This window comes from Dendrobates tinctorius, unplaced genomic scaffold (assembly GCF_039654945.1).
Source record: "Dendrobates tinctorius isolate UK_male_01 unplaced genomic scaffold, ASM3965494v1 ptg000011l, whole genome shotgun sequence".
In the NCBI taxonomy this organism is placed as follows: Eukaryota; Metazoa; Chordata; class Amphibia; order Anura; family Dendrobatidae; genus Dendrobates; species Dendrobates tinctorius.
In genome coordinates, this window is record NW_027361679.1 from 129,789,652 (window position 1) to 129,816,248 (window position 26,597).

At 43.5% G+C, this 26,597-nt stretch overlaps 1 protein-coding gene across 1 annotated transcript in view; it reads left to right on the forward strand.

Moving 5' to 3' along the window:
- INSR (insulin receptor) overlaps positions 1–26,597 on the forward strand; it is a 157,559-nt gene that overhangs the window by 78,873 nt on the left and 52,089 nt on the right. The window contains exon 2 of the mRNA XM_073547866.1: positions 324–875. Within this exon, the coding sequence (XP_073403967.1) occupies positions 324–875 (552 nt within the window). The remainder of the gene's footprint in view (positions 1–323; positions 876–26,597) is intronic.

A 26,597-nucleotide genomic window follows, 5' to 3' on the forward strand; every position in this document is an offset into this window, starting at 1 on the left:
GTGTGTAAGCAGGACTCGCTCTTTCGACAACTATGGCAGCTTATGTGTATCGAGCGATCTAGTATATTCCAGGAGCTGTCAAGTAATCAGTAGTATCTGTGATAAGAGTTTCTGTCCCCTTTTCTCCACTCCACTACCACCATATTTGATTTCACCAGGGCTGTGGAGTCGGTATAAAATGGACAGACACGTTCTGTGTGGCATTTTATTTATTACAACATACAGCAGTTTATGTAGTAAGGTAAACTGAAAAAGGTTGAAATTGTATAATGTATTGAAATTGCGTGTACATTTTTAGTTATTTATCTTTTTTTATTCCTTAGTTTGTCCAGGTATGGATTTCCGAAATAACTTGACAAGATTTGATGCGCTAGAAGACTGCACTGTTATCGAAGGTTCTCTACAAATTTTGCTTATGTTCAACACCCAACGCGAAAACTTTAAAGGATTGAGTTTTCCCAAACTTACAATGATAACGGACTATCTCCTTCTCTTTCGCGTTTCCGGTCTGGAAAGCCTAAAAGACCTTTTTCCAAACCTCACTGTCATCCGAGGTAGGCGACTCTTTTTCAACTATGCCCTTGTTATTTTTGAGATGATTCATTTGAAGGAGATTGGGCTACACAGCCTGATGCATATAAACAGGGGCTCTGTAAGAATTGAAAAGAACAATGAACTTTGTTACCTCTCTACTATTGACTGGTCGAAAATTCTCGACTCGGTGGAGGACAACTACATCCAGCTCAATAAAGATGACAAAGAAGAATGTGGGGATGCATGCCCAGGTGCTTTAAAAGGAAAGAACAGCTGTCCGTCTACTGTAATAAATTCTGTTTTTGGTGCACGGTGCTGGACACAGGATCACTGTCAGAAAAGTAAGATTTTTCTCTGTTTTAATAATTGAAAGTTTTATTGACCTTTTGATGTTTTTCTTTCAGACCATGGTTTAAACTGTAGGTAGAACATTCGTACACGTTCTGGATCAACCTTTTAATTTTGTTAAGAATGTCCATTTGTTTTTGCTTTTTTTTCTTTTACATCGGATCCATTGGGGGACTTTACATTTGACACATGGAAAAATTTATGTATGACTGTCATTAGAAATCCCTTAACCCCTGGGCCATTTTACATTTTCATTTTTTGCACCCCTTTTTCCCAGAGCCATAACCTTTTTATTTTTCGGTAAATATTGCCATGCGAGGGCTCTTTTTTTTATTTTTTATTGCGTGACCAGTTGTACTTTTGAACGGCATCATTGGTTTTAATATATTGTGTCCTGGAAAACTGAGGAAAAAAATTCCAAGTGCAGTGAAATTGCAATTCTAAATTTTTTTTTTTCACCATGTTCACTAAATACTAAGGCTGTGTGCACACGTTGCAAATTTTTACCGTTTTTGCCGCGTTTTTCGCCACGAAAACGCTGCGTAAACGCAAAAAATCCGCAACCCATTGTAGTCAATAGCATTCCGCACATGCTGTGCTAATGCTGCATATTTTTCCGCGGCGGAATCGCATCGCGGAAAAATACGCAGCATGCGCATTCTTTTTGAGAAATTGCGGGGATTCCGCACACATAGGAATGCATTGTTCCACTTACTTTCCGCATGTGGCTCTGCCCAACATGTGCAAAGTAAGCAGAAAAGGTGCGGATGGTACCCAGGGTCTGGAAGAGAGGAGATTCTCCTCCAGGCCCTGGGTACCATATCCCTGTTAAAAAAAAAAAAAAAAAAAAAAGAATTAAAATAAAAAATCGTGATATTTTCACCTTCTGTTCCCCCGCAGCCTTCCCGCCTGTCAGCCTCGCTCCCGGCATCTTCTGATCCCAGTGATGCCTTGCGACAATGACCTGTAATGACGTAGCAGTCTCGCGAGATGCTACGTCATCTGGGGTCATTGTTGCAAGGCATCGCTGGGAACGGGACTTGCCGGGAGCATCGCTGAGGCCTGGGAAAGCTTCGGGTGATGCTGGAAGGTGAGAATATCACGATTTTTTTTTTCTTATTATTTTTAACATTATATCTTTTTACTACTGACGCCGCATAGGCAGCCTCAATAGTAAAAAGTTGCTCACACTTGTCAAACACTATGTTTGACAAGTGTGACCAACCTGTCAGTCAGTTTTCCAAGCGATGCTACAGATCGCTTGGAAAACGCTAGCATTCTGCAAGCTAATTACGCTTGCAAAATGCTAGTTTTTCGCAGGAATTCCGCATGCGGAAATTTCCGCAGCAATTCTACACGTGTGCACATAGCCTAAAACTGACCTACCCCTATGATTCTCATGAGGTCATTACGAGTTCACAGACGCCAGACATGTCATAGGTTTTTTTTTTCTATTTAAGTGGTGAAAAAAAAATCCAAAATTTGTTTAAAAAAATAAATAAAAAATAGTGCTATAGTCTAAAACCTGTAGCGTCTCCATTTTTCGTGATCTCTGGTTGGGTGAGGACTTATTTTTTTGCGCGTCAAGCTGACGTTTTTATTGATACAATTTTGGTGTGGATACAATGTTTTGATCACCCATTATTGCATTTTTTTTTAAACCAACTTTTTATTGATTTTCTTACATAAAATATACAAATTATAGAATAAAAAGGATAAGTATTAGCATACAAAAATATATCAAACGTCGTAATAGTTATCAAGGAATCTCAATACATTCACATAATCCTTCCAATTTGCCTTCTTCACCTCCTCCTTATATATTCTTCATTCCGGTTTTCCTCCTCCCATCCTTCAACAGTTTCTTATGTCTTAAATCCAAACTTACTTAACAACCCCATCCCTTCCCCCCCTTCCCTCCCACTCCCCATGCGACTCAGCCTCGGAACCTCCCCCTATAATTTCAGCTTACCTAGGGATCCTAACAGATCTTCCTTCATATACCATTCAGTAGATACAAATGTTAACATTATTTGCCTTATTTCTTATCCTGAGCATGTACCACTTATGAACTTTCTCCATTTACTGAAAAAAATTGCTGTCGATCTTTCCTTGCGCCTCTCCACCACCACTTTCTCCAGCATGAGCGTTTTTTTCAGCTGGCTTTTCACCTCTTCTCTCGAGGGAATTTCTCTCACCAACCATTTCTGGATAATTGCCCTTTTACTTATCATGACTATATCGTGGAAGAGAGATGGTATTGTACCCCCTTCTTTATCCCCTCCCTCCTGATGATGATAATGGAATCGCCAAGCCATTGGTTCCAGCTCCAAGTTTCTATTCCAGATTGGTCGAACCAACCCCTGAACTTGCTTCCAAAATCCCTCAATTTTTCCGCACTGCCAAATCCCATGGTATAAGTCCGTTCTTTCCGTATCACATTTCACCAGTTTGTCTTGTTGTCTAATATTCAAAAAAATTGAAACCATATATGGCCCTATGTATAAGTCTGTATTGAGTGTCTCTCCAGATTTCGTTTACTATCTTCTTCCTCATCTCCATCCACCCTTTCAAGATTTTTTTCTTCCCCTTCTTGGTCTCCCAACTGCTTTGCCCATCCCTCTAAAATTTTCCCTGGTATGTTGGGAACTAATGCTTCTCGCAAGTCCCTATAGAGACCCGAAATGGTAATCTCATGAATGTCCTTCTAATAAAATCGTGTCCAAGTGGTTTACCTCATATTCATTGTTTACGTTGAGTAATTTCCTCATTATCCCTTGCTTTATCTGTTCATACTGGAGAGTCTGGAATGGGTGCAAGTCATATTTCTCTCCTATTTCCCCACACTTCATCCATCTCCGCTCTGTATCATGCATCAAGTCCTTATCCCCTTCTCCCTCCATTCTCTAAACAAGTCATTTTTCCTCCCCTGTGGGAAACCTGGGCTAGCCCAGATGTCAATGAATTTTGAAATATTCCATGCTAGCCCAAACTTTTTTCTAACCGCTTTCCAGGTCATTACTGTGTCCCTACATATCAATGAGTGTTTAATATTGGGTGGTAAATTTGGTATGGATGTATGTAATATTGAACTCCGGTCCCATGGCCTACAGAATTGGGCTTCTAAAGTCCAGTCAGAGTGTCTACTTGTTTGTCTAATCCAGTCAACTGCATGTCTCAAAATGCAAGCCAGGTTATAGCCTCTAATATTTGGTAGTTTGACCCCCCCCCCCCCCTCCGTTGGTAGCATTAACTTATTAGCGCTAATCCTTGGTCTCCTTCCCTTCCACAAAAAGTGAGAGAATGCCTTTGTCAATCTTTTTATGTCTGTATGTTTGAGAAGTAATGGGATTGTCTGCATGAGGTAAAGGAGCCTAGAGAAGCTCATCATTTTTATCAGATGATTTCTTCCCAAAAGGGTCAGCAGAAGATTAGCGCATCCCTGCAGTTCTTTCTCTATACGTTCGATTAGTGGGGAATAATTTAAGGAAAATAAGGATTTTGGATCCATTATTGCATTTGCGGCGACCAAAAAAAGCGCAATTCTGGCGTTTTGAAATTTTTTCTTGTTACGCCATTTAGTGATTGGATTAATTTTTTTTTTTTAATATTAATCGGGCGATTCTCAACACGGCGATGCTAAATATGTGAATATTTGATTTTTTTATTGTTTAGTTTTGAATGGAGTGAAAGGGGATGATTTGAACTTTTTATATATTTTTTTTTTTTTATATTATTTTTTTTTTATTTTTTTATTTTTTACTGTTTGCATGCTCCAATAGTCTCCATGGGAGACTAGAAGCTGCAGTACTTTGATCGCTTCTGCTACACACAGGCGATGATCAGATCGCCTGTGTGTAGCAGAAATGCTCACCTGCTATGAGCACCGACCACAGGGTGACCACAGCCCTGTGGTCTGCGCTCATAGCAATCTGGCAATGATAACCACAGAGGTCTGCTGCAAACCACTGGTTGTCATGCCGGCGCATCGGTGACCTGTGATCATGTGACTGAGTCACCGATGGGCGGAGCCAGTGATGCGCTTCCTGTCAGCCCGAGTTAAATGCTGCTGTCAGAGATTGACTGCGGCTTTTAACTAGTTAACAGCCACGGGTGGATCACACTTCCATCCGCGGCTGTTGCTGGCATATCAGCTGTATAGATCAGCTGTTATATGCCCTGAATGGTGCGGGTGCTGCGCCGGAGCCCGCACCAAACAGGGAGAGTCCGACGTGTGTACTATTACGGCACATGTTGGAAAGGGGTTAGCAGACGTTTTATTTTTACAATTTTTTTTAAAGGTTGTCTAGGCAGTAAAAGTAAAGATGGTTATCTTCCATTTCTCAGGATTAAAACCTGGCTGCATTGTGCTGGGCTTCTCAGCCTGCAATATAATAATACAATTATTTTTTTATTTTTTTAACTATAATCTGCAAGGTAAGATTAGCAAGGTAAAAATCTTGGTGAAAGTGTGTTTGTCTTCTAGTCCAAAGGCAGCTTTTTGCGTTCAAGGAGAATGTTGACTTCTTGTCCTTCCTGATCACTGAGAGAGCTCTTCTCTCTCCTCCTGCCAAACAATGAGCTATCTGATTGCTGCAGGGAAGGAGAGAAAGTGACTGGGAGCTGCACATCCTAAGCAGTTAAGAGTAAGGTGCTTCCTATATTAAAAAAGGTAATTTAATTTCTTATAATTTAATTCACTATAGGAATTAAATTTATGGGAACTATAGGATGCAGCCAGCATTAGAAGACAGAAAATGGGGAAAAATGTTTTTGTATTAACTAAATATTTTCTAACTAGATTATGGCCCGATGCTATTGCATCGGGAGGATGCGATAGCATCACACCTCTTGCCATGTTAACCCTCAACACACACACTCCTCAACACACACTCCTCTCACCTTTCACCATCTCCACTCACTCTTTCACTCCACATACGACCCCTTCTCTCACTCCGTCTCTCATACTCACGCCGTCATCGCCGCTGCTCCACGATCCCCGACATCATCTTCCGCCGGCGCCATCCTGGATCCAGACGTTGTCCACGCCGACGACATGTTCTTGCGGCGACGCCATCTTGAGTATCGTGAAATCCTGCGATAGTCAAGATGGCGTCGCCGGAAGAACATGTCGCCGGCGTGGATGGCGTCGGCGAAATCTCGCGAGTTTTCGCCGACGCCATTTTGGATCCCGACGTCGTCCTCGCCGGCGACATGTTCTTGCGGCGACGCCATCTTGACTATCGCGGCATTTCGCCGATCCAAAATGGCGTCGCCGCAAGAACATGTCGCCGACGTGGAGGACGTCTGGATCCAGGATGGCGCCGGCGGAAGATGATGTCGGGGATCGTGGATCAGCGGCGATGACGGCGTGAGTATGAGAGACGGCGTGAGAGAAAGGGTCGTATGTGGAGTGAAAGAGTGAGTGGACGTAAGTGGAGATGGTGAAAGGTGAGTGGAGTGTGTGTGTTGAGGGTTAACATGGAAAGAGGTGTGCGGTGACGTCACCGGTTACAACTGGACGGAAGTTGTTACAACCGGAAGTTGCTTAGGGCATTTATTATTATAGAAGATCAGCAAAGCGTTCTGTCCATGGTGTAGAGTTAGAATAGAAGCTTACTTATAGATTCCTAGAGTACTAGCTGTTCTGTATATGTCAGGGGAATACAGAACTGGGAAGCCATGAATCCCTTTACAGTTCTGTCCATGAGTGTAAACTGTTCATCTAGTCTTAAGCCCCCGTCACACATAGCGATCTCGCTAGCGAGATCGCTGCTGAGTCACAGGTTTTGTGACGCAACAGTGATCGACTCCCCTGCCGGTATCGCTGTGGAAACCTCTGGGCATTTTTGGGGTCGCTGGTCTCCCGCTGGCCAGCACGCATCGCTGTGTGTGACAGGCGGGAGACCAGCGAGCAGGAGCTGGTAACTAGGGTGAACGCAGGGCTTCTAAGGGGCGCGCAGCGCCTAGAAACCCGATGTGTACCTTAGTTACCAGCGCGCCGATGCAGGGAACTGGTAACCAAGGTACACATCGGGTTTCTAAGTGACGCACGCCCCTTAGAAACCCGATGTGTACCTTAGTTGCCAGCTCCCTGCATCAGTGCGCTGGTAACTAAAGTACACAGCGACGCCGCACGCTCGGCGTCGCTGGTGCTGATCGCTGGTGAAGCTGTCTGTTGGAAAGCTCACCAGCGATCATGTAGCGACTCGCCAGCGATCCTGACTCGTTGATATCGTTGTCGGGATCGCTGGTGAGTCGCTATGTGTGACGGGGCCCTTACAGCTGTGCCATGATCAGATCAGTAGCGGGTGGGCGAGGGAGAACTGTGCAGCTGTGAACAACTGCATGCTTCTCTCAATAATTGGGCAGAAGTTTTGATAAACGCCGTCCCCAATCGGTGAAGCACTCATCCAATTTACAATGAAAATTGCACAATACGGTAAATGCCTAATGAATAGCTAAAAATCCTATATTATTCATATAGGGGGTATATAGTTCACTAAGAAAGCGGTGGCCACCAAGGGACAAACTCCAATATGTGGTTTTCAAAACTGATAATCAACCCTGTTATCCAGAAAATTCCTGCTGATTTACCGTAAAAACAAATGAGATCACAGACTTTCGCTACTACCAAAGACGTCAGCAATCTATTCCGACCAAATTTCAAATACAAAGTAACGCTCCTATTCTGAGCCCTGCCGCGTACCCAAACAGAATTTTCTGAACATATATGGAGTTTTGCATCTTTCGAGAGAAATGGCGTAGCAAATTATTATTTTTCTCCTATTAACCTTTGTGAAAATTAGAGGGTTCAGGCTAAAGCAAAATTATAGGGGTAAAAATGTAATTTTTAGTTTTTACGGCCAACTGTTAAGATTCCACGAATCTTCTTTGGTTTAAAAATGCTCATCGTGCCACTAGATGAATTCCTAGAGGGGTTTAGTTTTCCAAAATGGTGCCATTTTTGGGGGTCTCTGTTGTTTTAGCATCTTTGGAGCTCTGCAGATGCAACATGGCATTCATAATCTCTTCCAACCAAAAGTCAAATAGTGCTCTTTCCTTTCCAAGCCCTGCCTCGTGTCCAAACAGTAGTTTCTGAACATGTATGGGGTTAGGCGTATTCAGGAGAAATCACACAACAGGTTGCGCAGTCCATTTTTCTCCTGGTACTCTTGAGAAAATTTGGGTCGAAATTGACATTTTAGATACATTTGAAAAATTGTGTTTTTTTTCCTTTCTACTTTGCATTGATTTCTGTAAAGCGGCTGAAGGGTTACATTTTTGAATGCTTTGAGGGGTACAGTGTTTAAAATGGGGGGCCTTGCTTGAGAAGCCTATACGTAAGAAAACCCGCAGTGTCACTTCAAAAGTGAGAAAGGCCCATAAAAAAACAACAAAAAAAGTTTCTGCAAATTTGATGAAAAAAATACAGCTAAAATTTTAACCTTTCTGACATTCAAATACAAATAAAAGTTTCAAAAATTATGCTGATGTAAAGTAGACGCACAGTAAATGTTATTTATCTATTTTATGTGGTATGACTATCCGCACACTGCCCTTTTCAGCCTCCAAATTTTTCCCAGGTGAATCCGCTACAGGAAAATGCCAGGAGTCGTTTTCCTAAAGTGCTGTTGTCCTTACGGCGCTCCACTGCCGTCATCTTTTACTCCTATACCGTGGAGTATACATTGGACGGCTTCTGAACCACCCAAACAATGAGCAAGTCTCTTCTACTAACCTCTTCAGAGTCTGTGAACTTGTAAGCAGGTAAAAGTCGTGACCTAAGATGGAACATGTGCACAGCAATGTCGTTTTGACATTGCTGTGCATTATGTTCATTTTATGGGGGGCTTTTGCAGGTCTTTCTCAGGCTGAATCCACATTGGATTTGAAAAATTTTTGTGACAGCTGGCATCTGTGGTGGAACCCCAGTTCATACAGTATGGTGGAAGATATAGCCAAAGCGAAGTCTGAGGGGAGGTGCATACGGTCAGTAATTGGCAGCGCTTTGGACTCAGAACTGAACCGTGTGGAATCACTGCTTCCAATACATTGTATGGGTGAGATTTATCTTGCAGTGACTCGCGTTTCCACTAGATAAATTGACATGCTGCGGTCTGGAGAGACGCGCTCCCCATGTCCGTCTCCACGGGTGAGCCGCAGGCATCTCATTACGCATAGTTAGTGGGCATGGGGTTTCTTGACATCCCATCCACTATGCTGTAACATCGGGACGTTGCGGATGTACGCAGCCGCCAACCCGCAGCGTTTACTGCCGTGTGCTACCTACCCTGAACAACCCAAATGTTTTCCCAATCCAATAAATTGGGATTTAATTCCCAGCTTATTGTTCACGCAAAAAAGTGGAAACCTTGAGACAATCATGATGTCTGAATGCCCCTAAATTAGTTGTTTTTCTCAAAATGAATAACCCTGTACCATATAGTGCTCCCTGAGGACCTCTGCAATGTGAACATTTGAACTTCCTCTAGTTGACTATTGTGATCACATCGCGCTATCTACACTGGTCTCCAGGAGACTGTAGCCTTTAAATATAGCCTCATTCAATGGAGCTGCGTAGTATGTACAGGGCCAGTTTCCTGTTTGGGTTTTGTGATATCCTATTAATGACTTCCTATATGAGCATTACGCCTTTGGGAACAAAACATCTTTCACTAAGCAGCGGTTATGCTTCAATTTTCAAAAACTGTTAAAATTGCAGCAAGTTTTATTTTGTGCTTTTTTTTTTTTTTTTTTTTGTGGGGGGGGGGGGGGATATTGCACAAAGCAGAAGACCCTAGACAGGAATGGTGCATTGACATTCCACTACAAAGTACAATATAATGCAAGTGAGCAGAGTTTCAGTATCTAATTCAAGGTCACGCTGTGGGTTTTAAAGTCTCTGCATGCCCTCAAATCCACACAACAATTTTTATTTTCTGTGTTTCTAAACTCCATTTCCTTGCATTATTGAGTGCACTATATGTGGATTTAACTTTACATGTCTAGTAATCTTTAGTCTACAAAATAGTACACGCTAAGGTAAGTAAGGCTAGTTTCACACTAGCGTATCGCCAAGGTGCGGAGGGCTGCAGACTTCCTCTGTGAAGCTCCGCCCACGGCCGCACCTTCTCCCGTCAGCTCAGCCTACCTCGGCATGCAGCGTGCGTACCTTATCTTTAGCATTGGGTACGCAGGCCATGCCGATGTATGCGGATGCCTCCGCATGCGCCGTTTTGACGGTGCGGCGACCGCACCAAAATGCAACACGTAGCATTCGGCGCAGGTCGCCGCATCGTCAAAACGGCGCATGCAGAGGCATCTTCATACATCAGCACGGCCTGCGTACCCAATGCTAAAGATTGGGTACGCTCGACGCATGCTGACGTAGGTGGAGCTAATGGGAGGAGGTGCGGCTGTGAGCGGAGCTTCACAGAGGAAGTCTGCAGCCCTCCGCACCTCGGCCATACGCTAGTGTGAAACTAACCTAATGAAAATCCACCACCTCCTCCAGTCCCTTTTAATACACTGGTCAAAAAAATGAAGGGAACACTAAAATGCCACATCCTAGATGTCACTGAATGAAATATTTCAGTTATAAATCTTTATTCATTACACAGTGGAATGCATTGAGAGTGCTAAAGCATAAACATGATCAATGAAAATCAAAATTAATATTCCATAGAGGTCTGGATTTGGAATGATACTCAGTCAAAGTGGAAAATCAAATTACAGGCTGATGTGTGGCCTCCACGTGCCTGTACGACCTCCTTTCAATGCCTGGGCATGCTCCTGATGAGGCAGCGGATGTTCTCCTGAGGGATCTCCTCCCAGACCTGGATTAAAGCAACAGACAACTCCTGGACAGTCTGTGGTGCACAGTGGCGTCTGGCGGACGGAACGAGTCATTATGTCCCTGATGTGCTTGATTGGATTCAGGTCTGGGGAAAAGGCAGGCCAGTCCATAGCATCAATGCCTTCATCATGCAGGAACTGCTGACACACTTCAGCCACATGAGGTTTAGCATTGTCATGCATCAGAAGGAACCCAGAGCCCAGTGCACCTGCATGTGGTTTCAAAATAGGTCTGAGGATCTCATCCTGGTACCTAAAGCAGCCTTCTTTGCTTCGCCTCCCGAAGAAGCAAAGAAGCGAAACGCGCGTTGGGGTCTTCCTGCCCACATTTCAGCAAGGTTGGTCTTTGGCACTATATGCATTCATCACTTTACTTACCTCCATATACCTCCTCTATGTATTCTTATGGCCGGTATTACTGAACGCTACTTTCGCTGTCAGGCTATATTTTCTCTTATGCACTATTATTTGTAGGTCCGTATTTTGGACCACTTATATTGCACTTTATACTTAATAATTGAGAGATATTTGCTTATTTAACTACTTCTTATCTGGCAGCAATTGTTTGTTTACTTATATTGCTGTTCTCTTATGGCCAATTGTATATATTTTTTTGAGTATATGTTGTATATGGACTTTACCTACTAACTTGCCTTTCATATACCAAACCTAGTCTGAATGGGGAATCTAGGTGTCGCTGATTCCCTTTTTCATATTGTTATATACCGTATATTACTTATTTTATTCAATTTTTGTAAACCATGAAATTTACTATTTTATTTATTGCTCTTTGGTCCTATTTTCTCTTTTTGGATTTTTCCTCTGCATTGGAGCATGGTTTAAGCCACCTGAGCCCTCTTTTTCAATGGGAGATGGGTAGTGGCAGTTGTGCACGTCTGCTGCTTTTATATCTGTACATTTACACGTGCCACCAGCTGACATGTACATGTTTCTCTATAGGGCAATTGAGTCATCTCACAGTTCTCTTAATAGAAGGCTTGGGCTCCGAAAACTTCTAATATCATTAGCAATTATGTACTGAAATACATAGCTGTAAATAAAGTAGTGATATTTTTCTCTAATATCATTAGCAATTATGTACTGAAATACATAGCTGTAGATAAAGTAGTGATATTTTTCATCACTTGCTATCTGTATTGTGACTAAGATGGCTGATAACCGGGAACAGAGGATGCATTTAAAGGGCTTGTTTACAACTCTGAAAAAACTCTTCTTAAATGCTGTACCCCACAGTGTAAAATATACATAACAGATACTTGCCACTCTCACGGGTGCTAGGATCCTTGATGCTCACCTGACACTGGCTGCAGTGCTCCCGTGGCATAATATTGTCATGCGAATGCCACTAGACCCAGCACCGATCAAGCTAGAACGGCGCTGATGTAGGAGGTGAGTAGTTTACACCGGGGAATGTAGCATTTAAGAAGGACTTGTCAGAGTGGTAGACAACCCCATTAACAGCAAAAGGAATAACAGCTCTGATCTCATTGCAGAACTATTAAAAGTTCAGCACAACAGACATAAGTGTGACTACTGATACATCTCCGGGCAGGCAATGTGGGGGAAGGAGCCTTATAGCAGAGCTGAAAATGCTAATAGAGGAGAAGAGCTGATAGAACTTGGAGGAGTGTTTGAAATGTGGCAGAGCTAAATTCAGTCGCACTGCTTCTCTGCACACTGAGACATTATCTGAAAGGTCATCTGTGCTTTCTAATCATGCAGGAAGTTAGACCAGGAAATCTGGCTGACTGCCATACATCTCATACACTGAGAAACCTGCTCTAAGCTGTGGTGGAGGGGATGTTATTTTTTTTCCTTTTGAGGGTTGTTCCCTTTTATGATTGGTCAGGAACATACAGGGAAAGGACGTACATGAAAACTCTGATAACACCCACTTGAGCTTAAAAAAAAAACCTCATTAGGTGCCAAACACTTTGTTTACCAATATTTCTGCAACAGAGGGGTGAAATAAAAAAAAAGCAGATTTGGGGCTCATGCTAATGTCCATTGTTCTCAGTCTAATCCCCGCAGTGGACGGTCTGGCCGCAGGTCTCCCGACCTGAGCAGGATGGGTTCATATATTTCTACGAGGCTGTCATGCTTTGGTTGGGAGACCTGCGGACAGTCCGTGCAATGCAGTCCGTGATTGGATCCACATTTGTCTGCATCAGCCCTTATTCTGCTCTGTAGCCACTATTACATAGTGTCCAGTGCAATATGAAAAGTTTGGTGAAAGGGCCTTTTTGAGCTTCACTAAAAAAAGTAATGTTTTTGCCGCAAATCTGCATCTGCTCAGGTATGGATTTAATTTTGTGATTCCAGGACAGTTTAAAACATCACCTTTTTACTTTGGTGCAGTTTACTCCAATTATCTTTTTTTTTTCTTTTAAATGAATCTGCCCCACAATTTCGTGGTAATCCCTTTGTACAGTTTACCCTTTGTGCCAGTGCTCGAGGAGTTAAGTGAACAGGAATGCAGAGGTGACTCACAATTCACAACATACTTCTAAGGTATACTCCACCTTTTTCAACTTTTTCCCACAGCTTACCTGGCACTTGCTTAAAAGGATGTATTTAAATGTTGTCGTGTGTGTCCTTTTATTCATTTTCAATTACTAGAACCCTAATGTACAGCAATCTGCCTCAAAGGGGGATATACCGTAAATTCAGATAATCCCCAGTCCAAAGCATTGGTGATGATTTGCGCATCACTGGGATCCAATCCCGAGAATAGAGCTCTGATTGGCCTGTCTCTCCTCTTGAGGGTTCTATTCTTCTATGGGCATTGGCTTTCCGTAGCTTCTGCATGAGTCATTGGCACTTCCAGTCCCCAGTGATCTCCTGAACAGGTGCACTTCCGACTTCCTTCCTCCCTCCCTGGACTATAAGAATGTCATTTCCAATGCCAATAGAAGGGCGGGGCACTGAAGAGGAGCGACGGCAGCCGTAACGCGCAGGCAAGTGATTTCCGGACCCGCACCTGAAGTCACAGGGACAGAGTGACATTGTGGGAGAAAAAAGATAGGATAATGAATCAAGCAGCTCATTTACATAAAGCAATAAAAGCTGATTTTTCCACAAGACATCTGATATGAGACCCACAGGTGGGACTATTTCAGCAGTCTATAGCCTGAAGTCTATAGCCTGGGATGATTTAGCGAATCCTGCTTTGAGCAGGGGGTTGGACCAGATGGCCCAGGAGGTCCCTTCCAACTCTACGATTCTATTATTCTGTATGCCATATTAATAAGTTAGATAGCTCAAATAGATTCCCTTTACAGGGAACCTGTCAGGTCCCCCATGCCCTCCAACCTTGCAGCACTCACCTATGTATGACTAAATTCCCTGCCTAACCAGCCCTGTATAAGGTTATTGAGTGAAATCAAGGTATACAAATAGCATGTATAATGTCCCCTTTTCCTAAGCTAATGAGGGAGTTAGTTGCCCCAGACTAGTTAGACCCCTTTCCATGTTATCATGAGCCAGCATCATCCCCAGCTCCTGCAAATCTTGCGCACGTGTGCAGCTCATTTCGGCAGCGTCGCTGCTCCTCTGTAGCCAAGTGTACACGTTCCAACTTCAGAAGGGGACCTGAGCATGACCGGAAGTTAACTTCACTTGCTGGATTCCTTCTGTTCGGCACCTCACTGTACGTGAGCCATATTCTGAGGTTCCAGTTCGACTACCCCCATCAACTAGTCAAAGCACTAATTGGCTAAAGAAAAGCGGACCTTATAAATGCTTCTTTTAAACATTGATTTAACTCAATAACATTATACAGGGTTGGTTTGCCAAAGAATTTGGTCATACATATGTGAATGTTGCTGGGTTGAAGGGCATGGCGGACCTAACTGATTCCCTTTAACTGCTGATGCATAGACAGGCTTCAAGAGGTGGTCCAGTATCTTAAATGTCCTTTTTAAATATATATCTTTACAACCGCTTTTATAATCGGCTCTATTTTAAAATGCCCTCCCTGTCTCCCCTTTCTATATAATCCCTAAATGTGTTTTTTTTTTTTTTATTTTTAATTTCACTTCTCAAAAAGAAGAGTCTCAAATGGGAAGTCACAGGAGGCTGGGGCTGCACGCGCTTATCTGTAGCATCTATCGCCCCCCTTGGAACATGACGCCATCGGGGGAGGGGGGGGGCTACAGTTTCTTGCATTGCAGCTCTTTGAAGATGGCCTGGATCCATGGAGATAGAAGCCAGTGCAGGACTCGGCACTCCAACAGATTCTATCTTCACCAACCCTGCTTCTAACTGTAAAACAAGATGTTGTGGAGAAGGGGGATGGGAGCACAGATAGAAGCAATGAGTGACAACAGCGCCGCCCCACAGCTCTTAGCGCCATACTAAAACGAATTATAGTGTTGTAATGGCACTTGTGTCACTCACCACTTCTATCTCTGCCCTAAGACATCTTGTTTCTCAGAAGCAGTGGAGACGGAAACCAAGTGCAAGCGCTGCACTCACGTCTCCAGTAGCTTCTGTCACAATAGATCTAGGACATCTTCAGCGGGCAGAGACTACTTAGGGAAAGTATAGAGAAACAATGACAGTGGAACATACTGGACTATAATAATAATAATAAATTTTATTTTTATAGCGCCGACATATTCCGCAGCACTTTACATTTCAGAGGGGATTTGTACAGACAATAGACATTACAGCATAACAATAATCACATACAGTAGATTATAACACATACCAAGAGGAAAGAGGGCCCTGCTCGCAAGCTTACAGTCTATGAGGAAAGAGGGAGACACGAAAGGTAGGTGGTAACAGTTGCCCTGATTGTATGGACCAGCCATAATGTTAAGTGTGTAACAGTACAGACACAGAGGGCTAATGGAGGCATAAAGCATGTGGGAACATGATGCGGGGAACCTGGTTATGGTAAAACTTTTGGCTCTGCCACACAGGGATAGATTAGGTTAATGTGTTGGGATGGTAGGCCAGTCTGAATAAATGCGTTTTCAGGACTAGATGTTAAACAGTATTTTGAGATCTTTCTCTTTCCACGGGTTGTCAGGGAACATTAGAAAGCAGGGTATATGGTATATGTTATGCTTGACATATACTGTACTTAACAATTTGTACAAAAGTTAGGCAGGTAGAGGTAGTTACTATTTGACTTAGATACTCAGTTTTGATCTCTTTAACCTTTTTAATCAGTCATGGCTGTACTGATGGTTTCAATACTTGCTACAGTAATATACTATCTTGCTCATTATTGAGATGTCAACTGTTGGTGTATTTTAGTGTTATATACAATAAAGTTGACATTTTATATGCTTAAGCCTAACATCGATACTTGGGAGGATCAGTTCTGTGATTGATATTGAAATAATAAGTCAGCCAGCCCCCTCCGTACACTGCTCCATTCACATGCCGCCATAGAAAACACTGTCCCACAGAATGAAAAACAGATCGGCCGTGACCCGGGTTGGCGAGGTTAGGAGAGGATCTGGGCACCTGAATTAATTGGTATGGATTATTAGGAAGTTCTATAATTGAGTGGCGGCTCTTCATGCCATCAGAAAAGCTCATTCTTAAGGCATTGATTATACAAAACCTTTCACTGTTTTCGGTGGTGTCTTGCAGTAAAATACTAGGCTTTAGGAGTTGGGCCACAATGTCATTGTCAATTCTTCATTTGCTGTCCTACCTTGTACTACGATTTAATAGTACAATACAATGCACACCGAGAACTCGCCACAAGACCCATTTTGCACCTTGGGCCATCTCCTGTCCAGTTAAGAGGTGAATGGGCTCTTTGGCCTGCCTTGGACACCACCACATTAGCTTTTCCATTAGTCTGTGCTACAGTAGCTTTTCTGTGTGATCAAACCTGGCAGGATCATTGAGCCTTGGGTGCCCACAACCCTGACACCTTTTTAACAGTTGTCTTTTCTTGGACCACTTTTGGCAAGTACTAACCAACTTCTGCTGGAAACTCCCCAAGATGTGGTATTTTGGAGCTGCTCTGACTTGGTCTTGTAGCCATCACAGTTTGGCATTCTGGTCCTCACACTTTTCTGTTTCCAACACCTCACCTTCGAGAGCTGACTGTTCAATTACTACCAGATACATTGCACCCAGTTTCCAGTGCCTTAATCGCTTCTATTAGGCTGGACTTGCACATTTTCCAGCAGCTTTGGATTGTGGTATTTGGCAGAATATTTTTTTTACAGCTGAAACGTAACAAAGAAGGAAAATTTTCCACCCTGGGGCCAATAACCAGGGTCTGGGTTGACAACCGTCCAAAATTCCAAGACAGTCCGTAAAAATAGGCCTCTTTTTTGCCATGTCTGCAAAAAAAAAATTTATGAACAAGCCATAACCCTAAGAACAGGCTAATTAAGGTCAGAAACCTTGATGAAAGTTATCGGAGCACACACATCTCCAAAGGTGTCCAAACTTTTGCCTAAAATGCAAAGGAAATGGGTCATCTTAAACTTTAGGCCTTTTAGAGATCATTTCATCTTCAGCTTGCTTAACTGTTCGCAATACCAGTATTTTGGCAGTTTACAGTGAATGCTGCAGATGTCTTCATAGCGGAATTTAGGATTGCAGACATGGATCACTGATAATCATAATGATTTATGATGGTTTTCCAATGTGTCCATAAACAATATTGTCGGTGATTTTTTTTTTTCAATAAGCTGTCTAGAATAAATATAAAGTCAAGTTGCCAACCCTGACTAGGTTTCACAACTGTTTGGCTGTACGGCACACTGTTACAATGTGTTTTGCCAATCTGACTAATCTTTGGAATAAGCCAGGATTCTTACTCTATCACTACATAGGTCATCAATAGCAGGGATGTCAAGCTCAAATACACAGGGGGCCAAAATTAAAAGCTTGGACAAAGTCCTAGCCCAACCTTGATATTTATTCGAAAAATGTATACAATTGAGGAAGTGTTTCCTTATCAAATATAACGATGAACATTTTCATATGGAAACAAACTTGATGGGGTTGTCCCATGAACAAAGTACATTTTAATTACGGTAATAATATTCTAAAATCTATGTTATGTAGGAGCAGTAAAAGGCATGTGAATAATAATAATAATCTTTATTTTTATATAGCGCTAACAAATTCCGCAGCGCTTTACAGTTTTGAACAATGGAACCATTGGCCTAATTTAGATATATAATAACAAAGGATAAAAAAAACTTGAATAATACAGATGATAAAGTATGATGCCAACAAAAGTGCTCCTAACCACATTATGATACCCCCAGAGCAAACTCTTCCAGAGTACCCTGCACGCAAACGGTATGATTAACCTACTGTACCCCCCCCCCTCGATCACCCCTGCAAAGTATGGTGATCCCATCACAGAATGATTTTCCAACTGTAATCCCCACACAACTCTCCATAAAGTATAATAGACCTGTTATAGTGCTCCATAAAATATAATAGGCCGCATAGTGCTCCATACTGTATAATAGCCCCACATAGTGCTCCATACTGTGTAGTGAGCCCCACATAGTGCTCCATACAATATAATAGCCCCACATAGTATTCAATACTGTATAATGGGCTACACATAGTGCTCCATACTGTGCTCTATACTGTATAATGGCCCCACATAGTGCTCCATACAATATAATGGCCCCACATAGTATTCAATACTGTATAATGGGCTACACATAGTGCTCCATACTGTATAATGGCCCCACATAGTGCTCCATACAATATAATGGCCCCACATAGTATTCAATACTGTATAATGGGCTGTAGTGCTCCATACTGTATAATGGCCCCACATAGTGCTCCATACAATATAATAGCCCCACATAGTATTCAATACTGTATAATGGGCCCCACATAGTGCTTTATACAATATAATAGCCCCACATAGTATTCAATACTGTATAATGGGCCCCACATAGTGCTTCATACAATATAATAGCCCCACATAGTATTCAATACTGTATAATGGGCCCCACATAGTTTTCCATACTGTATAATGGCCCCACATAGTGCTCCATACAATATAATAGCCCCACATAGTATTCAATACTGTATAATGGGCTCCACATAGTGCTCCATACCGTATAATGGACTTTACATAGTGCTCCATACCGTATAATGGACTCTACATAGTGCTTACTGTATAATGGGCCCCACATAGTGCATCATACAGTATAATAGACTCCATAGTGCTCCATACTGTATAATGACCTCACATAGTACTCGATACTGTATAATTGGCTCCACATAGTGCTCCATACTGTATAATAAGCTCCACATAGTGCTCCATACTGTAATGTTCCCACATAGTACTCAATACTGTTTAATGGGCTCCACATAGTGCTCCATACTGTATAATGGGCCCCACATAGTACTCAATACTGTGGAGCCCATTATACATAGTGCTTCATACTGTATAATGGGCTCCACATAATGCTTCATACTGTATAATGGACCCCACATAGTGCTCCATACTGTATAATGGGCCCCACATAGTACTCAATACTGTGGAGCCCATTATACATAGTGCTTCATACTGTATAATGGGCTCCACATAATGCTTCATACTGTATAATGGACCCCACATAGTGCTCCATACTGTATAATGGGCCCCACATAGTACTCAATACTGTGGAGCCCATTATACATAGTGCTTCATACTGTATAATGGGCTCCAGATAATGCTTCATACTGTGTAATGGACCCCACATAGTGTTCCATACTGTATAAAGGACCCCACATAGTGCTCCATACTGTATAAAGGACCCCACATAGTGCTCCATACTGTATAAGGACCCCACATAGTGCTCCATACTTTATAATGGACCCCACATAGTGCTCCATACTTTATAATGGACCCCACATAGTGCTCCATACTTTATAATGGACCCCACATAGTGCTCCATACTTTATAATGGACCCCACATAGTGCTTCATACTGTATAATGGACACCACATAGTGCTTCATACTGTATAATGGACCCCACATAGTGCTTCATACTGTATAATGGACACCACATAGTGCTTCATACTGTATAATGGACACCACATAGTGCTTCATAATGTATAATGGACCCCACATAGTGCTCCATACTGTATAATGGACCCCACATAGTGCTCCATACTGTATAATGGACCCCACATAGTGCTCCATACTGTATAATGGACCCCACATAGTGCTCCATACTGTATAATGGACCCCACATAGTGCTCCATACTGTATAATGACCCCACATAGTGCTCCATACTGTATAATGGACCCCACATAGTACTCAATACTGTATAAGGGGCTCCACATAGTGCTTTATACTGTATAATAGGCGCCACATAGTGCTCCATGCAGTATGATGGGGCCCCACATAGTCTTCCCACAGTTTAATGGGTCCCACAAAGTCCTCCATAGAGTATAACTTTCCCTATAGTAAATAAATAAATCCTCGCCCCTGCTCGTTTCCAGTCTTGGCAGGGAGTGCTCTAAAGCTCTTCACTGCTCGGTACAGCTGGCGCATTGTAATGACGTAATCGCGCCCACTGCGCTGAGACCTCAGATGCAGAGGAATAATGATACCTCCAGGATGCCGATACAGTGGAAAGTGCGATGGGGGTTGGAGGGCATGCTCCGGGATGAGGCCAGATATATTCACCCTGTGATGGCCCAGAGGCCAGAGTTTGACATATGTGATCTATAGCAAGTAATTTGTCAGACTTTTCTCTGACTAGAAAAAAGCAATGTCCCTGTTTTCTACAGTGCGTCTCTGCCTCTTGTGAAGTGGCTGATAACAGGGAGCAATAGTGTGCATTTGCCTGTACAGTAAATGGAGCTCAGCCTTCACTGTAAAACATGCAATCATTTCTCCTGACACTGAAAGGGTTACTGACCTTTCCTGAAGCAACAATTCTAAGCATGGAATGTTTGCAGCTGTGATAAGTTCTTTCCTCCTCCCTCCATTTCTGGTGTCTCTCCATTACTGAACCTCTGTGCTCTCCTTCACCTTTTCCCTGACCTCTGGCTCTTACTGATGTGCTGTGATGGAAGGAAGCCTGGACAGGCGGACATAAGTGCCTATTCTCCGTCCTAAAGACACCAGATTATGGCAGGTCCCTGGTAGCTTCCCATAGTTACCCACATGTGTACATTTCTAGGGAGAACGCTCCTGAGAGCTGTCAGAGAAACAAGTTACCGCATGCCTGTAACGCTATTGCTTCTTCCTTTCTCAGCTGGTATATTCACACACTGCGTTTTTTTGCTAAATTGCAGGTTGTGTAACACTGACAGAATTTCGTTATTGTTCTGTCTCCATTTCTGAACTGACTCTGTCAACAGGTTTTTGCTACCCCATCTGAGAGCAGTGTTGTGTAGGGACAGAGACCCTGATTCCCACAAAGTGTCACTGACTGGTCTGATAAAATCAGTGCAGATTTCTCTGAATGCTGAGACCTGTGTAACCCCGCCCACACCACTGATTGGCAGCTTTTGTGTATACTGTGCTTAGGCAGGTAGTAGGTTGTGGATAGAAAGAGTTTATGAATATGCAGTAATACAGGGCAGCTGTTTAATTAGTCCTCAAGAAGTACTGTAATTTTCTGCTGATTTAGAACAGTGATTTTATAAAAACCACAGCAAGCAAGAGACCTATTGCTGGAATCATGGTCTAAGCCCCTACACCATGCTGCTCTCCGATAAGGTGGCAAAAACCTGGTGACAGATTCTCTTTAAGTACGTAAATACCTGTATTTGAAATGCTATAACAATTCCAAATAATATTTTGTTAACATTCTTCCTCTTGGAAAAGCACAAGAATTAGGAGTCGGCGTGCCTCTTGTCAAAATGCTGTGTCGCCATGTGGGCCGATATTGATTGGATGGCGTCTGTGTAATCTCCCACCCCCAACTAGGATCCATCATATGTCCGTTTATCATCTCCAGGAGGAATAACTGAGGAACAGCACAAGTCCGATGTAAAGCCAGGTTCACAACGCCGTCTGCCATGTATGGTGGCAGCAAACAGGCCGCCTTTCAGGAGCTGCAGTGTTAGGCTTCCTTTCCCTAATTGCGCTGACATTTCTGTAGAAATACAAGCCAGGTGACCATAACCTGCACGTGTAAAATAGCTTCATTCCTTCTCGCTTTGCAGCGAGGGCTCCATCTTGTAATTGACAGTCAGGCACCCATGCCTTTGGTATGCAGTATGGCTGGAATTACCGGCCTTGTCAGAGGCCCCCCGATCAGATTACTGGAAAAAGAGGGTTTCTTCTTCTTTTGACCAGCTTATAGCTATAGGACTTTAGCATAAAGGCTCTTGGGTGCTGCTGCATCGCCTCTTCTATTGTGCCACACATTTGCTGCAATTTTGATAAACCTGTAGCAATAAAAAGAAAAAAAAATCCTCATGGTTCTGGATCTTTTTTTTTTACATTTGACAAAAAGTTGTAGTTAACTTCAGCTCCAGTAAAGACTCCCATTTTATGGCTCTGTTCAGACTCCTCTTGGCGTCTGTCGGGGTGGCATAGTTTTTTTCTCTTCTCACCTTCATGGCTAGTGGGCAATCTATGGTTTATGGCCTTGTTGGAGCTCTATAGCCAAGTTTTCTGTTCTACAGCCAGAACGTATTTTCTGCTGCAGCCAGGTGTTGGTCTACGCTGGTGCACTTATGTTCCTGGAGAGAGGCGCGACTTACGGTGTCGTGTGCTGGCAGCAGACAGTGAGTGGCCACTCCGACTGCAGCTCATGAGTAGGCTCAGAGTGGACTTCTAAACAATGCATGTAGTTTGCTTACAAGCCAAAAAAACCCCACAAAATTGATGTGTAAAGGAGACATTTTTTTTCTGCAGGCAAAACCTGCTCTTTTGGCAGTAAAGAAATCTGCTTACAAAGTGTTCTGTTTTTGGCGCTTACTATATGTATCACTTGTCTACAGTATATGTTTAATAAACTTTGTTTTATTCCCCCAATAAAGCAGCAATGTGCAGGGTTTTTTGTTCTTACTCTTTGCTTTCTATGGTGCAAAAAAATGCTGAAAAAGTGATATGCTGCAGATTTCCCATTCACTCTGGGGAAAAAAACAATGTGTGCATGAACGTTGTGACATTTCATAGCTTTTACTAGTGTGAGGCAGTGACCCCTGTTACAGCTAGGGGGCGCTCTGTGTTCTCCCCAGGATACGCATGGAGGCATATTGAGGCTATGGTAATGCATTGTGGTCACAAGCGTAGCTGGGATTGCAATGGTGAAGCAGTGACCGATGTCACAGGTAGGGGTCGCTGTGTAGTCTCCCCAGGATATGCACGGAGGTGTATGAAGGCCATAGATGTGCATGGCAGTCACGCGCGTAGCTGTGACTGCAATGCAAACTGATAATAAAAGTGTTAGTCTTGGACATGTTAATGTCCAAGGCAGAGGTAGGGAAAACCTGCTCTGGATGTTGTTTGAAACAGATTACCGTATGATAGTGTTGCAGTCTGTTCAATTCCAGACCCAGGTTTTCCATGTGGCTGAGAACCACAGGTAAAAGCCCTGCAGGAGAGATCTGAGTAATTCAGAGTGAGTTGGTGCTTAGTGAGTCTCGGGTGTGTCAGGGCCAGAGTGAGGCCTGGCAACCTGCACTGTATACAGAGATGCCAGTTATCCACAGTGACTGGTCTTGGATGTGGACAGTCCTGTGCCCGAAAGAAGGCTAGCGTGTGTAATGATTGCAAAACAGGTGGATATGGTGCCCGGCTGCGATGCGAAGGATATCCTGGACTGTGTACGGCTGTGTGAGCAAAGAGACTGTGATGCAGCGGTGCCAGACACCCACAGGAACTAGTCAAAGGAGGACTAGCGTGTGTAGTGCCTGCAACATGTAATGCTGTGTAAATAGAGTCTTGGATATAGCGCATAGACACCCACAAGAACTAGTCAGAGGAAGACTGGCGTGTGTAGTGCCTGCAACATGTAATGCTGTGTGAATAGTGTCTTGGATATGGTACATAGACACCCACGGGAACTAGTCAGAGGAAGACTGGCGAGTGTAGTGCTTGCAACATGTAATGCTGTGTGAATAGAGTCTTGGATATGGTACATAGACACCCACGGGAACTAGTCAGAGGAAGACTGGCGTGTGTAGTGCCTGCAACATGTAATGCTGTGTGAATAGAGTCTTGGATATGGTACATAGACACCCACGGGAACTAGTCAGAGGAAGACTGGCGTGTGTAGTGCCTGCAACATGTAATGCTGTGTGAATAGAGTCTTGGATATGGTACATAGACACCCACGGGAACTAGTCAGAGGAAGACTGGCGTGTGTAGTACCTGCAACATGTAATGCTGTGTGAATAGAGTCTTGGATATAGCGCATAGACACCCACAAGAACTAGTCAGAGGAAGACTGGCGTGTGTAGTGCCTGCAACATGTAATGCTGTGTGAATAGAGTCTTGGATATAGCGCATAGACACCCACGGGAACTAGTCAGAGGAAGACTGGCGTGTTTAGTGTCTGTAAAATGAAGGCTGCCTTTTAATATACTGTATATTCTGTAAATGGTGAAATGGATACTAAATATATGCACTGAAGTTATATACCCTTGTGTGGATTAGACTTTTATGTGTGAAGATAACAGATTAAAGTCTTTTGTGTTTGAATTTTGTGGGTCACTGCCTCTTCACTGCGTACGGTGCTACCGCTGCCTTACACTAGGTTTTAATTTTCATAAAAAATACACTCAGCAACATAGCATAAGCGACTGTGGCTTCTGCTGTGCGTCTCTGGACTTGTAGTGTGGCAGACTTATTCTAGCCGTAGTGTACAGTATTGTGTGCTCATATTTATGCTCCCCTTGATCTCTCGGTGTGCATCTTGTACATTTTGCTCCTTTTCTAGTAAAGCCATGACCATGCCTATTAGGACACTATTGATAATCCTCTCCATTGTGTTGTGTGTTTGTAGAAATGTGTCCGATGACGTGTGCCGGGCTGCAGATCTGCCATATTCTTGCTGGCTGCATCTGATGGATTTGTTGTGCTGTGTAGAAATCCCTGTATTTATTGGGCCTCTATTCCTAATCTAGTATATGTCCTTCCTTTTCCCCAGCACAGATCATGCTCTGTGCCACCGCCGCACCGTCCTGTATGGCATCGCTGTACAGCTATGGTCCTCACTGTCCCCATTGGTCCTCTATTCCTAATCTAGTATATCTCCTTCCTTTTCCCCAGCGCATATCACACTCTGTGCCTCTGCCGCTCCTTCCTGTATGGCATTTCTGTACAGCTATCGCCCTCACTGTCCCCATTGGTCCTCTATTCCTAATCTAGTATATGTCCTTCCTTTTCCCCAGCGCATATCACACTCTGTGCCTCTGTCGCTCCTTCCTGTATGGCATTGCTGTACGGTCATCGCCCTCACTGTCCCCATTGGTCCTCTATTCCTAATCTAGTATATCTCCTTCCTTTTCCCCAGCACATATCACACTCTGTGCCTCTGCCGCTCCTTCCTGTATGGCATCGCTGTACAGTCATCGCCCTCACTGTCCCCATTGGTCCTCTATTCCTAATCTAGTATATGGCCTTCCTTTTCCCCAGCGCATATCACACTCTGTGCCTCTGCCGCTCCTTCCTGTATGGCATTTCTGTACAGCTATCGTCCTCACTGTCCCCATTGGGCCTCTATTCCTAATCTAGTATATCTCCTTCCTTTTCCCAAGCGCATATCACACTCTGTGCCTCTGCCGCTCCTTCCTGTATGGCATTGCAGTACAGCCATGGTCCTCCCTGTCCCTATTGGGCCTCTATTCCTAATCTAGTATATCTCCTTCCTTTTCCCCAGCGCATATCACACTCTGTGCCTCTGCCGCTCCTTCCTGTATGGCATTGCTTGCTCCTTATTACCCTGCAGCAATGTACACAATCATTTGTGCTGTGCACTTCCCCATTCACTTGTTAGCCACACCTAGCATTGAAAGGGTTATTCAAGTTCTGTCGTTCCTTTTTACACAAGCATATCAAGGCTTTAGGGTAGAGGGAAGCTTTGGAAGAGAAAGGGGTGTTACGGAAAAAAGAAGGGCAGATCCCAGGCTGGGCTGTTTCCAGCAGCCTGGTGATTGGTCCTGTCCAAGGGCGGCACTTTGGTGGATGTGGAGTCCTGGAGTGGAGTGTCAGGAGCTGGAGCAGATGCAGCCCAGTGCTGTCCTCTGCTGTGCTCAGTGACCTGATCTGCTTGTGTCCTCATTCACATGTGCACTGCCAGCAGTACCCTGTGTGGAGGCTTTGGCTGTAAGCACCTCTGCTTTTTTGCTTCATAATAAGGATGTAGATGTGCTCCGTGCCTTCAGCAGGAATCTGAGTCTATGGACTTTTTTTTTTTTTTTTTTTTAATAAATCTTTTGCATTCCTTATAAAATCCCACAGTAGCCACCCACCTGGAAGTACATACACTTGTATATGAAATGTCTTACAAATCACACGCAAACACTTCATATATTCTTAGGCTTTGTGATCCATTAGAACAGATCCAGTAAGCAGGAAAAACTGGTCTGTTAGAAATGAAAAGGAATTCATATGGCTGACGAACGGATCCGGTTTTTCATAGGCTTCAGTGTTAAAGAACGGATCCGGCAGGGGTCAGACCAAAAAGTTGTCTGGCCAAGTATTTTGGCAACAGATTGCTGCCGGATCCTTCCTAATGGCTCACTAGTGGACATGTGAGCATACAATACAATTAAATACGGTAGGTAAGGCTAGCCGAAAGCTGCGAGTACAATAAAGCAAGCTTAAAGCCCAGCGTTTGGGGCACATCTGAAGGGGGTCTACACTGAACGGTCCTCGGAGAATTGCTGGGACTTGTGATCGGATTAGTGGCAGCAGGCCTCCGCT